General features: G+C 46.2%; 5 protein-coding genes across 5 annotated transcripts; 1 reads left to right on the top strand and 4 right to left on the bottom strand.

Moving 5' to 3' along the window:
• Positions 1-332: 332 nt before the first annotated feature.
• Positions 333-1,384, bottom strand: LOC111595949. Its single transcript, XM_023309919.2, has 4 exons — positions 1,264-1,384; positions 1,142-1,203; positions 863-980; positions 333-793 (listed from the first exon to the last, which is right to left on the bottom strand). Exons 1-4 carry the CDS (start codon positions 1,296-1,298, stop codon positions 700-702), a joined length of 309 nt encoding a protein of 102 aa, XP_023165687.2. The 5' UTR covers positions 1,299-1,384; the 3' UTR covers positions 333-699.
• A 287-nt stretch (positions 1,385-1,671) lies between these two features.
• LOC111595955 (coatomer subunit delta) lies at positions 1,672-4,568 on the bottom strand. The gene is made up of 8 exons (XM_023309927.2): positions 4,188-4,568; positions 4,051-4,090; positions 3,702-3,925; positions 3,218-3,642; positions 2,946-3,140; positions 2,564-2,877; positions 2,376-2,487; positions 1,672-2,321 (listed from the first exon to the last, which is right to left on the bottom strand). Exons 1-8 carry the CDS (start codon positions 4,188-4,190, stop codon positions 2,027-2,029), a joined length of 1,608 nt encoding a protein of 535 aa, XP_023165695.1. The 5' UTR covers positions 4,191-4,568; the 3' UTR covers positions 1,672-2,026.
• A 106-nt stretch (positions 4,569-4,674) lies between these two features.
• LOC111595953 lies at positions 4,675-8,580 on the bottom strand. Its single transcript, XM_023309926.2, has 6 exons — positions 8,501-8,580; positions 6,729-8,440; positions 6,374-6,667; positions 5,567-6,203; positions 5,244-5,501; positions 4,675-5,170 (listed from the first exon to the last, which is right to left on the bottom strand). The coding sequence occupies exons 2-6, from the start codon at positions 8,371-8,373 to the stop codon at positions 4,846-4,848; spliced, it is 3,159 nt and encodes a 1,052-aa protein (XP_023165694.2). The 5' UTR covers positions 8,374-8,440; positions 8,501-8,580; the 3' UTR covers positions 4,675-4,845.
• A 200-nt stretch (positions 8,581-8,780) lies between these two features.
• On the top strand, positions 8,781-9,718 carry LOC111595956. Its single transcript, XM_023309928.2, has one exon. It carries the CDS (start codon positions 8,868-8,870, stop codon positions 9,525-9,527), a length of 660 nt encoding a protein of 219 aa, XP_023165696.2. The 5' UTR covers positions 8,781-8,867; the 3' UTR covers positions 9,528-9,718.
• An 89-nt stretch (positions 9,719-9,807) lies between these two features.
• LOC111595952 (structural maintenance of chromosomes protein 3) lies at positions 9,808-14,074 on the bottom strand. Its single transcript, XM_023309925.2, has 5 exons — positions 13,976-14,074; positions 13,803-13,917; positions 13,600-13,739; positions 10,418-13,537; positions 9,808-10,350 (listed from the first exon to the last, which is right to left on the bottom strand). The coding sequence occupies exons 1-5, from the start codon at positions 13,988-13,990 to the stop codon at positions 10,138-10,140; spliced, it is 3,603 nt and encodes a 1,200-aa protein (XP_023165693.1). The 5' UTR covers positions 13,991-14,074; the 3' UTR covers positions 9,808-10,137.
• Positions 14,075-14,366: the final 292 nt, after the last annotated feature.

Consider the following 14,366-nt stretch of genomic DNA (forward strand, 5'->3'; position numbering starts at 1 on the left):
TATGCGAGTGTTGCTTGCTGCTTGCTGCTTGTTGCATGGTGCATGTTGCATATTGCATGACGACAATATATCATTTTTTTTATGTTGTAGGCGTAGCTGCATTTCCTCGATGTTGCCCAATCCGGAAAACTCAGAGGCAGCACGAACTGGCGCCGTTATGATTGAGTAATTACCAGCAGATAGACTCGCACACGTAGGCCTGAATTGATAATTAAAGGTAGGCAATCAGCTGAAAGAGCTGGAGCTTGGCGAGCTGTGAGAATGCAGCCCGAGACTCTTTGGCATAAAGCAGTTGAGCTGTGACTTTCACTAATTGATATTGCGTTTGTTGTTTGATTATAATTGCTGCTGCTCTGTATTTCAAATTATACTTTGGTCGCTTTGCAGGCTTAATCGTTCAAAGTGTCTATTTACATATGCCACCTAAAATGTTGAGTGAAGCTTTGGGGCTTGGAGCACATATTCGATTGCTGCTTAACGCTACGATGCAGTACATCATAATTGTATTCATTAAATATAAAAGACATAAGTAAAGAAGAGGCAAATGTACAAACAATAAACAAATCAACAAAATGTGCACAATCGCTGCCAGCTAGAGCCAGGGCTAAGCGGCTATGAATGTCGCCAGCTCTTGCTGCGCCCAATGTTCGAGCGCATTTGGAAGAAATTTGTCTCACTTTGGCCTAAGATACGAGTAGGCTAATTGCTGGCCGACGTCGATGCTGTTGTTGCTGTCGCTGTTTGCTTATAAATGATTCCAGTTATTTCGCCATCCTTTTGTATGACGCAGCGCCTGCGAAAATTTTAAGCAAAACAATATTGAAAAGTAGGCCTCTGAGCTAGTTGACTGACCTCTACTTACTTATTGCCACTGTACAGGCAAACGGTGGCCGGAAGAGTGCTGTTGGGCTCCAGCTTGGCGACCTGCTCGGATATGGCCATCCCAATGCCAGATACATTGGGATTAATGTTGCCCTTGGCTGTGCCGCATTGCAAAAATTAAAAGAGAAGACAAAAGCAATAAACAATATAAAATAAAACAAGCCTGTTTACGACTGATTAAAACATATATGGACATCCACACACACACACATACGCGCGTATGCATGCATGCAGATAGTAGAGTTTTTACTACACTCACCGCCCAAGCAGAGGCCTTGCCGATTCGCCAGTAGGGCACCCACGGTTTCTGGTGTTGTTAAGCTGGAAGAAGCAAGTTACAGGGAAGTTAGTTAACTTAAGTGATCATTGCACAACACGTACATTTCGCTCAACACTTTTTCCAGTTGCTGCTCCATTTGTCCAGTTACAATTTACCAACAGTTGTAAAAATGAAAACAAAGAATAAACCAAAACAATGCTAATTTCGATCTGGACTATCGGCAGCGCTGGCTATCGATAAATGGGGGTGGCCACAAATTAACTTAAGTGTTGCATAATACGTTAAATCACGCAACTACGCCACTTTCAACACTAGCGCATTCCTAAATACAAATTTGAATTTAAACGCTGCAATAGATTATAGTTCAAAATACAATGAATTCTAACACTATGAACAAATAATAATAATCGTGTTTTTATTGACATATATTTTATTGCAATTTGTATGCAGGCGACCGCATTAAATCAAATTCTTGTATACAGTGCCAACTATATTTAACAATTTTTGTTGTTTGAAATCAAATTATAAGTTGCTTTCCGCGCATTTAATAAAATATTTATGTTTTGTATCTTATGTGTTATACTCTATGATGATGGTTGTGGAGCACGCCATTTGGAATTACTATTAGCCATAAGCGCATTACGGCTGGATGCGTGTTTAGGTTGAAATATATATATATATGTATGTAAACATAGCTTTAACATTTATATAATCGTACATAATGCGAAAAATCGCTCAAAAATATAAAGGTATGTATTGATACTAGGTATACTACTACTGCCGATAGTGTATTTCTCTTTTCGCATGTATGTGTGTGTGTGTGTGCATTTCTTTCTTCAGTATTTATGTATGTGTATATATGGTTTAAACGATTTCGTATTTCTCCACGAACAGAATCGTTTCGCTTGAATACTTGACCGACGAATCATTGTCAACCTGTACGACATCTAGCGCACTAATTGCCGCATACGGCGTCTTTGAGACAAACGACACTTGCAAGGGAAAGAAGTCGCCCGGTATGGAGGCACTGCAGCTAAATTCCATCGATCCAGACTTATTCTCTGCATCGATGATTGGTATGTGCCACTGCAGCACATGCTTGCGAGCATCATAAACGTAGGTACCATCGAATTCGGCCACAGACGGCTGCACATTCAAGCTATAACACAAAAAATTAACGACAGAGCATTAAACTAAACGTGATCTGACTTACGGCAATGGTATAATTATGAGAACTTCCTGCAACTCCAGATGCAGTGTCTCCAGTTCGTATTCAATGTTCACATCGCAGCCACCTTCTCCGTTGTCCGAAGGCCAACAGTTAACTATGTGTGCAATGGAAAAGAGAGAGACAGATATATAGCTGTTAATACAGAAAGAGACACACGATGGAGAGCTTACTGGTCAAAGGAATGGCCGCTTCGTCCTGAGTAGTGAAACGCCACTTGAGCACACCCACATCGGTATTGAGGGGGAACGGCTTGGCTGGATTCTTGAGTCCGATCATGGCGCGTGTCTTGAATAGCTCCTTGTCAACATTTGGATGTGTCTGCAGCTGTATGCCCTGTGTATCATTGTTGGCCAGCTTCACCTTGATCCGTCCCAGATTTTCGTCGGTAATGCGCAGCGTTAGCAAGCCGCTAAGCTCGAACTGTTGTACGCCGCCATCGCGGCCCAGACGCACCACCAGCTTATCCTCCATTTTGAGATGTACACTAGAATAATTGAATTCCCAAATTGTAGTGGCTCAGCGTACAGCAGGCGCAGCTATTAGTAGTGTTACCTTTCTGTATGAATGTCCGCTGAGATTTTGGCTTTGGCCGTTGCACTGGCACTGGCCGCTGCACCGCCACTGCCCGCAGCGACAGCTGGTGCCAGGTTGGCAATCTTCTCGCCCTCGCTTTTCAGCTGATCAACAAAGCTGTCCACATCCTTGGACTTGCCACCCAATTTGAGCGCATTTCGTGATACGGGCTTTCTGCAAGCGCAAAAGAGAGAAAATAATTTCAATTTAGATAAGTTAATATCGCGAACTGATATCAAATGTGAACTAACAGTGCAGCCTTGCTAGAGGACATATGCTTGGTATCCATCTCAATGGATGGCGCTCCGCTTCCACTACCACCGCCGCCGCCGCCAGTGCTGATGCCGCTACTGCCAAAGCTGTCGGAGCTGAAGCCGCCGCTGCGTCCACCCATACCACCCATCGAGGGGCCACCACGTTTGGTTGCCTCCATGCGCTGACGTTGCAATTCCTTAGCCTTTTCGCGCATCTTTTGACGTGCCTCGCGCTCCTGTGTCTGACGAACTGCCTGGTAGACTTTCTCCTCATGCGAATCCATCTCAACGAATGTCTTGATTTGCGCCAGATTCACGCTTTCCCTGTAGCCCAGAGCGACAATCTCGTCAAAAGCAAATATCAAATTGAATGCATTCTCCACGATCTCCTTCTCGTCCAGCGAGTGGCTATACTCTGGAATCTATATGTCAAGCATAAGAGTTATCTGAATATGGCAATTGTATATTCGAATACACGCACCACTTTGGAGAAGAGGCGAAGCGTTTCCAAATCCTCCAATATATTACTGGCCTTTGTGGTTATGAGCAGCATATAGAGCTTCTCCATCGGCTGGTAGACGTAGCGCACCGAGTCCGTTTCCACATACGTGTGCTGCTTGCCGGCGGTCATCAGCTTGGGGAATGCTGCCAGCAGCCCCTCGATGCGCGCCTTCGTCATCTCCACGAACTGACGTGACAATATGACTACGCATTGCAAGTGTGTGCGTATGTAAGCAAGTGTGTGTGCGTGAGAGTTTACGTGTTTGAGCATGGGAGTGTGAGGTTAGACATTTGAGCTGTTAGAGTAAAGAATTTTAGTTGCGGCTTACCTTTGCCATTCCTTGTGCAGACTGCTGCAGCGATGAGTACCTGGGATTAATCAAACACAAATAAGATAAGCAAAACAGCCGACGTAGACGTGTGTGTTCAGGTGTGTGTGTGTCTATGTATGTGTTTGCGGGCTTACCATTTTGATGCTGCAGTAATTGAGTCAGCTAACGAATATATGAAAATATCTAGCTGTAAGGTGTGTAGTTCGAGCAGTAAATTTACTGATTTGGAATGATCAAAACAAATTGTTGTTAATCAATCCGCATCCGCGTAGCTGACGTGTTCGGTTCTGCAACTAAATGTTTACGATTGCATGCGTATGTGTGTAAGTGATGACAGCGCAGAGCGCTGACAACCAATTCTTGATGTCACAATTGCTTAACGGCAAAATCGAGAAGACGCTACAGTAATATGTTTACTTGTCACAAACGGTCTGCAAACATGCTCACTGCGGTATGTGCATTTAATTTTGTATTTTTTAATTCATCAAACTCGAGAGCTCTTACAGATAAAACCTATCTTGACGTCACTGTTGCCGGTTTTATGTGATATCGATAGTACCGAGCACTTATCGTTACCGCCGATGCAAGCCGATTAATTGTTCAACACTGAAACTGATAACAAATCAAATGGCAACTGCTAACTTAAAGTGGTTTTATTTTAATTGAAATCCAATACTCAAAATAATTGACAACTAGAAAATATATATATGTTTGTATATCAATACAAAAAAAAATTGTAAACTACATATCAAAATAAATGTTGTACTCTTTCGTGCTGTATGCTTCGATTTTCTAATCGCTGTCTAATATCAAGGTTTCCACTTGTTTAGCGATGGCTTGCGCCGCTGCTTCGTCCATGTTTGTTGTGTGACCTTTGCCCTTCTCCTTAGCATATTCGGCACTCAGAATGCGCATCACCTGCGCAGCCGTAAGATTGTCGCGTTTGTGTTTTTGAAAGTTATCCTTAACGTACTTGGCAAACCCAGTCGCCTCGCGCACCGGCGTCGCCACAATGTCGCCCACCTTATTCTTTTTGTTCAGAAGCAATACAATTGGGCCACGACAAAGACGACAACGTAAGTTCTCCACCTTGCGCGACTTGGAGTGAGCATGTGAGCTGCAAGATCAGGGAACAGGCTTGTTAGTAAATGTCTTCGACCACTTATAGTATCGGTTCTGTGATAACTTACGCTGTGTTGCAGCTGTTGCATTTGTATGTGTACTTGAATTCAATTTTGTAGTTGTGGCACACTGTAATGGGCGGCAGATCTGGGAATTTGTCATTGGCACGCTGTGCCCAGCGTTTCCAAATGGCTCCGTGTCCGCCAGCACCGTTGAATACCCATGCAGCCGCATGGCATAGCTCATGGATTAGAGTGCAACGGAGTCGATCGGCACTGGTTAGCACCTTCACACTCAGCTCTACGACACTGCTACGCTGCTGCAGCCTGGCAAGTAAATAGGAGTTGGGTAAGATATATGTAGTCATTGTTTGATCAGCTTTTTCGCTTACTTATTTTTATTTTTGCACCTGCCCGCTGTGTTGCGTAGCCTCGCCGACCAGATCAGTGGCACACTCAGCTCGTTATTGAATACCTGAGCGTTGAACATGTTATAGAGCAACGTCGCCAGCTGCTCCTTGTTCTTGGCAAAGTTTTCACGATAAAAGAAGGCCTCATTGTCGCAATGCTCGCGACTGATTTGTGGTTCCAGTGACTTCAAAAAACTACATTTGCCACTCGAGGCAATTTTCGTGTTCGTGGCTGGCACCTTCTTGGCGCGCTCCACAGTCTTGGCTGGCGGAGCTGTCTTTGGCGTCGGCACAGTAAAGACGGGCTTCGCCTTAGGCGTCACCACTCCTATGCCCAGCTGTCTCTTCACCTCCTGCACACGCTTGTGCACATTCGTGCCCGGCAAATAGACAATCTCCAATTGGTCAAGACTATTCGTATCGATTGCTTGATCCACAATTCGTTTAGCTTCACTCGTGTCCTCGTAGCCGATGTTGGGTGTAAATAGCTGCCTACGTGTGGGATTTGATGATGGTGTCGTCATCGTTGTCGTCATCGTAGGCGTTGCTGGTAACTTGGGCTTATCGCTTGCCCGGCATGTGCGCAGAATATCATCGAGTCTTGGCTGGTGTTTGGGGGCTGTGTATAAACGATATTGCAATGTTAATCTTTTATAGAAACCCAACATACAAAGGCAAGTCGATTCTCGTATTGGTATTACATTAGACTAAATAGCATTGCTAACTGTCTTTGACAACTTGTCCTACTCTCTAGTTTCTTCTTAGCCCAACTAACTTATATACACTCACATGCACGCTCCGCATCTGGATCGCTAACCACCTCGACCTCATTTTTGGTCAGATCCAAATAGGTGACATGTCCATCTTCTGCTGCCTCGTCATCGTCTGTGCCACTGCTGTCCGTGGCATTCGCATCGTCATCATCGGAGGCATCGGTGCCGCTGTCCGTGTCGACAAGTGCCCGCCAGCGCTCCTCGTCAATATGTTTGGTGCGCACGCGCGGCCTGTTTGCTCGCTTCTCAGTGCAAGCGGCCCTTGGCAAGTGCGTGGAGTTGAATTTGTTTGAGTGCAGCGCGCGCTTAACTAAAAAGATTCGAAATTGGCAATTAATGCATCTATATATTTTGCATGTTAGAATATTTACATATGCTGAAGTCGCCCAGTGCGCTATCGTTGGGCATGACAGGTGTCTCAGGCGCCGCTAGCTTTTTCACTGTTCTCGCCTTGGGCTGCCGCTTGACCTCGGTGAGAGGCGCGCGCTTTGGCGGCTCAGCAGGCGCAACTTTGCCACCACTGCCGCTGGAGCGCTTAAGCGTACGTATGACATCCGGAGTTTGCCAGGATTTGCCATACAGTTGATTCAATAGCTTTTCAGCCTGTGTCAGAAATTGCTCATCCTCTGAGGCATCGCTACCCAGCACAGAGCAGTTCTGTTTGCGCTCACCAACTTGTTGTTGGCATGTCTCTGACCGTTCATCTGAAGTGGGCGCAGTTTCTACAATGCTCTGTTCCGCCTCCGAGACGTTCTCGGACTCCGCCGAGCTCGAGTCCAGATTGGGTATGTGTATCTTAATGTTGATCTTTGCCGATATATTGATACTGCTCACTTGTATGGCAGGCGTGTGCTCCACTTCCGCAGGTTCCGCCGATGCTGCCGAGGTGGGTCTGGACAGCGAGTGATCCAGCTCGCTGCTGGTCTCCGGTATAGTTTCATCCAGATTCGTCTGTTGGCCAGACGACTCGGACAGCGGCTCCTCCATATCTGGTGTGCATACCTCTGTGTCATCATTTGCCAGCCGCTTGCAGCTGTCCAGCTCTGTTCGCTCCTCGGAGCACACTGTATTCACCTCCGTGTCATTGTCCGCTAAGCGTTTGCTGCTGTCTACTTGTGCCTCGGAGCACACTGTATTCACCTCCGTGTCATTGTCCGCTAAGCGTTTGCTGCTATCAATCTGCCCATGTGACATGGACAGCAATTGAGAGCAATCGACCTCTCCTAGGCTCATGTCCTCCGTGTCAGCACTGGCCAGCCGTGTGATATCGGCTGACATATCCGCGAAGCCACGGCGAATTATCTCACGGCGCTCGAAGGAGACGTCCCGCAGGAAGGCTTCTATGCGCTGCACCTTCACATTCGACAAATCTGCTGTTGGAGGCAGCTGCGCACTGACCGTCATGCTGGTCACCTCCGGTTCCCTTTGCACTGGTTCCTGCTCAGAATGCTCATCATGCTCATCATGCTCACTTATACTGGTATCTGATATGGTAATGCACGAGGCACTATCATCGTCCGTTTCTGCAGTGGTTGATGATATGCAAATAGATTGGTCCTGCGGCAGCTTCCTTTCGGGCTGTACTGTCAAAGTGAGAACCTGCGCGGATAAGGCCTCCACGTCCACGTCTTGTGTTTGTTGTGTGCAACCGTCGGCGCTCAGATGCAGTGCTTCCATATAATCGGAAGCATCATGTTGTGACCGGGTGTCTTCTGCTTTTGGAGTTTGCTCCTGTCCCATTATGTTAGCGGATGAGGAATCGCTTCGAAGCAGTGGATGCTCGTAGGATTTAGCAGTCGGAATATCATTTAGCTCACCCAACAGTTGGCGACTTACGTTGTTGCATTTAGTTGATTGCGGTTCTGATTGGTGCTCCTTTTGCGGCGTATTTTTTCTTGGTAACTGTTTTTTCTTGTTCGAAGAGAGCGTCAGTTTAGCGAATTTCTCTTTGATCGTTACATTGACGGTCGTCGGATCAACTGTTCTGAAAAGCTTGAATCCATTCGGATCCGCCATTTTGTTAGCGTTCTTAAGCCTATATAACTGTGAATCTTCAACAGTAGAATAGCAACGTAAAGCGTACCTTAAATAAAAATACAAATATATCGCGGGCGTCTAGAAACAAATTTAGCATTCGATTTACCTAGTGTTGGTAAGGTAGTTCGCGAACCAGTGAACTTTTTAAATTTCTTATTGAAGTTGCTTAACGTTGTCTAATGTAAAAGATGTTATAAGCTCTTTCATTATTTTAAAATGTTCTGTGCATAAATTATTTATAGCCACATAAATATAACACTATTTAAATGCGTTTTGAGTCCAGGATAACACATTTCCTCCGGCTTTCTGTAGACAGCTCAACGGCCACTGAATCAATTACCCAACACTGACTATCGTTTATTTATATCGACCACATTAATAAACATCGATAAGTGGCGGCGGCAGCTCGGTTGAAGACAATAACAAAGTCAATCTTAGTTTTATTTGTTTGTTTGTTTTGAACACCTGTCGCAATGGCTGTGAGTGCCACCGGCTCACTATCTTCAAAGCTATCCCTGGGGCTGCTAAATTTTGTGCTAGCCGTCAGTTCCGGATGGGCACTCAAGCACTACAGCATTGGCCGGTATGCGCTAGCCGCGTATGGATTATTCTTTACACATAGCGTATTCTGTATTTTACATTGCACGCATCCCAATCCCGGCCAGGTGCAACGACGCGTTTGCGAGCAATCGCTGCGTTATGCGCCGGTCATATTTGTTACGTTGATCGCCGGCCAACTGCTAAGCATCACTGGCAACAATCATCTAATCGCTGGCAGCTGCAGCTGGCGTCCCATAGTCTTCAGTTTGTACATCAGCGCTTTGACTTTGGCCAGCGTGCGCTGCTGCCTCAACGAAAAGTCAACGCTAGCAGCACTGTTGGCTAGGCTCGAACGTCTCAATCTCACACTCTGTGTGCTTTGGAATGTCTTTTGCCTCTGGCATATTGCCATTGCCGATGAATTTTGGTGGTCCATAGGCTTGGCACTGTTGATTCTGCTTAACCACTTTGTACTCTGGCGGCTAACACTGAGATACAACATCTCGGCCCTGGAGGTAGAAACGGTTGGCATGTGTTTCTCCGTCATATTTGCCATTAATGCAACCCAAGAGCTGGTCGAGAGCAGCAGATGATGATGATCGAGGATGACGACGGGACCAGGCAGCCAATAATGTTAACCCAATGTTCGATCAATGCTGCATTTAGCACAACACCTTGAGACATATTTATACTAATGAAGAGTTGATGTTTTTTATATATATACTTGTTACGAATGAATATTTAGTCAATAAACGAATGCTTTTATATGCAAAATCAATTTATTGCAATTGTATGGACTAAATAGTTAATATAAGCACATAATAATTGATATAAATATACGTATATGTATGTCTTTGTCATTTATTACGATTACATACATAAACTGTGCAGTTGATTGATGGTAGAAGGCCCCAAAACATAGAGTTGAAGATGTTGTGAGACTTTGCTTGCCAGATCAAGTGCAAGAACAATTACAATACAGACAATCTTAAGGCTTTAAATATGTAGTTTTAAGGAAAATCAATCAAGTTATATATAGAATTGCTAAGTGTAATACAAGTTATTAAAGAAAAAATCAATTTACGCCTAATCACTAAGAAATGCTTGAATGTGTGTAGAAGGAGTGGGAGGATATTGGTTGGCGAGGGGAAGGTAGGGTTTGTGGTGGGGTGTGTGTGTGCGTCCTTTAAGCTGCAGACGCGTCTAGGCGTGTGTGTTGTCATCCTCGACAAAGTCCTTGGCCTGCTCGCGGGTAACACAATCAATGTGGCTGACCTTATTACGAAACCGTACGCCATAGAACTTATGGGCGTTCTCCAGCAATTCGGGCCTAAATGTGGTGGTAATAAACTGGGCTGTGTCGCTGAGCTCGTGTATCATATCGGCCACAGCCTTGCGATGCATTGCGTCCAGTGCCTGTTAAAGAAGAGATTTCATTGTTAACTGCGATTCCAAATTGAGCTGTCAACTGCCAAAGGCTCACCTGATCGATCTCATCGAATAGATAAAAGGGCGCCGGATCGCACTTCTGTATGGAGAAGATGAGGGCGAGGGCAACCAGAGACTTTTGGCCACCGGATAGCTGATTCATTTCACGCATTTCGGCATCGATGCCCGTAAAGGAGACGCGTATGCCAATGCCCGTGAAGGCATCCGAATTGGCCACCTCCTTTTCCATTTCCTCGCCCTCGTTGTCCTTCGTTTTAAGTATCAAATATCCAGCGCCTTGGGGCACCAGCTTTTTGAACACCTTTGTGAAGTTCTGGGCAACTTGCCTGAATGTGAACTGTATGGCCTCCACCTTTTGCATCTCCAGCGAATGGATGAGCATGTGAATCTTCTGATCACCCACGTCCAGCTCCTCTTTGCGCCTGTACAGCTTTTCCTTTTGCTCCGAGAAACTTAAGAACTGGTCCAGAGCCTTCTTGTTCACGTGATTGTACTTCTTCAGATGCTGATTGGCCTTCTCCAGTTCCTTGAAGATGTTCTTCAGCGATATGCGCGTGTAGGCGGCATCCACTTGCGGCAGTGCACCCAAGCTGGCTATCTTCTCGGTGCACTCGTCGATCTTCTGATTCAGCATATTCTCTTTGGTGGTCCATTTCTCCAATTGTTTGCTGTCCTTGTTGATGTTCTCCTCGGCCTCCTTCTCTTTGCGCACATGTGTCTCCAGCTCCTGCTGCAGTTCCTTTTGCAATTGAACGGCCTCATTGACACGCTTCTCGATCTCCTCCAGATCCGCATTGACTTTCTTGATGCGCTTCTCCGTGGACACGAGCTCGGTTTTGCAATTGTTTAGCTTGCGCTTGCGATCCTCCACAGAGATCTCCTGCAGCGCCTGTATCAACTCGTCCCGTCGCCTAAACAGATTGTTAATCAACAGATTGTCCAACTTATTCTTGCGCACCTCCAGCTGCATGCGCTGGGTGAAGGCTTCCTTGTTCTCCTGATTGAGACGCCGTATATCATCGTTCAGCTGATCAATTTCACGCTGATCCTGCACGGAGAGCGTGGACATGAGCTCCTGCTTTAGCTCGGCCTCCAGGCTGGCCTTGGTGCTATTCATCGCCTCCAGCGAGGCTTTGCATTGCGCCAGGGATCGCTCCTTGGGCGCACGATATTTCTCGATGCGCACCAGTTCCTCCTTCATCAATCGTATCTCGCCCTGCACCTTCTCAAACACATCCTTCGACTTGCCCTGCTTGGTCTCTGTCTTCTGCATCTCGGACACAATTGAGTTGATGTTGTTCTCCGTCGACTTCAGCTCATTGCGCAGCTTGCTCAGCTTCTTCTCGAACTCGGTTATCTGTTGCGTATATTCCGTGCGCTTCTTTTGCATTTCGAGGCGCGAGCGCGATGTGTTGAAGTAGCCGCCGGTGAGCGAGCCCTTTGACGACACCTGATCGCCATCGAGTGTGACACAGTCGAGGCCCGTGCTCTTGGCCAGCTCCGTGGCACGCTCCAGATTACGACAGATGAGCGTCTTGCCAAATATGTAACGCAACGCCTTGTCATGCTGTTCATCGTACTTGAGCTTCGATATCATCGGAATCGAATCTGGATCATCTGGATAGTCGTGCACTTTCACCTGTAGTCGATTCAGCGGCATGAATGTCACCTCTCCGGGCAGCTTCAATTTGTTCATCTCCTTCAAGATCTGTGTGCCCTCGTATTCCGATTCCACAATGTGATGGAACAGACGATTCGCAGCGGTCACCTCGACGGCTGTGTAGATTGTCTTGTCGCAGCTAAAGTTCTCAATAACTGGACCGTAGTAAGCCCGTGCAATGGCCGCCGACATGCCGCCGCGCTCCACGAAGCTATCGAGCACTTTGCGTACCGAATCGCAGCCGTTGAGAATTGGTTTACCTGCCATGCTGCGTAGCGCTTGATCCGCGCGCGACAGCTCCTCCTTCTGGGTCTGCAGCTGTTGTGTCATTTGTGTCTCTTTGCGCCACAGCTCGTTGCGCATGGACTGATGTTGATCCTTTGTTTTCTTTAGTTCGTAGTACTTTTTGTTGTGCTCGTCGATCTGCAGGCGCAGCTGTTCCAGCTCGGAGGAGTGCTCCTCGATCTTGGTGCCCAGATCCTTCTCGGACGTGGCATCCTTCTTGAGGTCCTCGACCAGTTTGGCGTGATGATTGATTTTGTCCTTGGTCTGTTTGCTAATCGATTTGAGTTCATTGTGTATCCATTTGTCACGATCCTCGCGCGACGAGAACTGCGAGCCACGTCCCTGTTTGGCGTAGAGCTCCTTACGCTTTTGCTCCTTGAGCTGCAGCTCACGTGAGCAATCCTCCTCCTTGCGCTTCATCGACTCATATTTGGGCTTCACATCGTCCAGCTCGTTCTCACGCTCCGCTATCGTCACCTTGAGATTCTTGAGCTCCTGATCGGCACGCTCCTTGGACTTGTTGTCGCCTTGAACCTCGTCGTTTAGATCGACAATGGTTAGATCCAGTTTGGTCTTTTCGCGCAGCAATTGCTGCTGTTCGGTCATTAGGACTGAGCGCTCCTCCTTCGTGCTAAGAACCTTTTTCTTAGCCTCCTTTAGATTCTTTTGCACCTCCTTGATCTTTTCCTGCGCCTTCTGTATCTCAATGTTGTAGTTCTTCTTCTTGTCCGAGGAGGATTTACGCTGTAGTAGCAGCTCCTCGAGAGCACGCCGCGTATCCTTCAGCTCCGTCTCGTAGCGTATATACTCGAGAGTACGACGTGTTTTGTCCCATTTTTGATACTCCTTCAGCTCCTCCTTCTCCTCTTCCAGAGTCTGCAGCCTGTCCTCAATCGTCTTTAGATATTCGCTTATCTTCTCCACTTTGCCATCGGTTTCCCGTAATAGATTTAGCGACTCCTCCTTTCGCTCATCATAGACTCGCGTGCCCGCCACCTCGCGCAGCAGCTTCAATCGATAAGAGTCGGCGGCGGTGGCCATTTGATTGATTTTGCCCTGCTTGACAATATAATAGGGATTGGAGCTGGAGAAGCCAGCCGATTCAAGCAAATTGACGACTTCATTTCGCGGCACCACCTTTTTGTTTAGAAAATACTGATCCTTTTTGGCGCCAATGACGCGCCGCAAGTAAATCTCCTCCTTGTCGATCTGCCAGAGGTTGAGCACCAAATGAAATAGATATTTAACTGATTACATATCACTCCACTTACCGGCACACGATTGTCCGAGTTGTCGAATATAATCTCCACATAGGCCGAGATGACCCGAGCGCCTGTTCCCTCGTGCAGCAGGGCTTGGCGCTGCTCCGGACGGAGATGGGTGAACTCATCGCTCAGTACAAATTGTATAGCTGTTGCGGATTAGTTGACACAATCAATAGTAAGCACACTTATATATGTCTAGATGCACCTACCGTAGAAGAAATTACTTTTGCCAGAGCCATTGCGTCCGACGACGACGTTGTGACGCTTATCGAATGGCTCCACTACCGTCTGGTCCTTGTAACTTTTGAAGCCTTGTATAATAATCTGGAAATATTCATCAATAAGTTAAAGGGGGGCATTTAGCAAGCCATTATTTACCCACCTGCTTAATGTGCATTTTATTTTGACACAAACACACATTAATAATCAGCTACACCACAATATTGTTATTTGCGCCAGCACAGGGTTGCCACTTATTTTTCGTATGTGTCTATTTGACAACTCTGAAAGACCTATTTCTGCGTCAGTTGCTCAAATTTGCACTACCACTATTATGTTAACTACAACTAGCGCCATTAACTGTTCCCATGTCTTTTTTTAAATTTAGCCATTCATTTAACATAAAAATGGGCATTAAAAGCAGGATGTCAACTATAATGAACTATCTATAAACCGTTATCGTGTTAATTTCTTAACGAAATAATGAACTTAAAATTAAATCTATGCAAGTGCGTAGCAGCTCAAATTTGCGCTAACAGCATTATGTTAACTTC

This window comes from Drosophila hydei, unplaced genomic scaffold, assembly GCF_003285905.1.
Source record: "Drosophila hydei strain 15085-1641.00,03,60 unplaced genomic scaffold, DhydRS2 tig00000349-arrow-arrow-pilon, whole genome shotgun sequence".
Lineage (NCBI taxonomy): Eukaryota > Metazoa > Arthropoda > Insecta > Diptera > Drosophilidae > Drosophila > Drosophila hydei.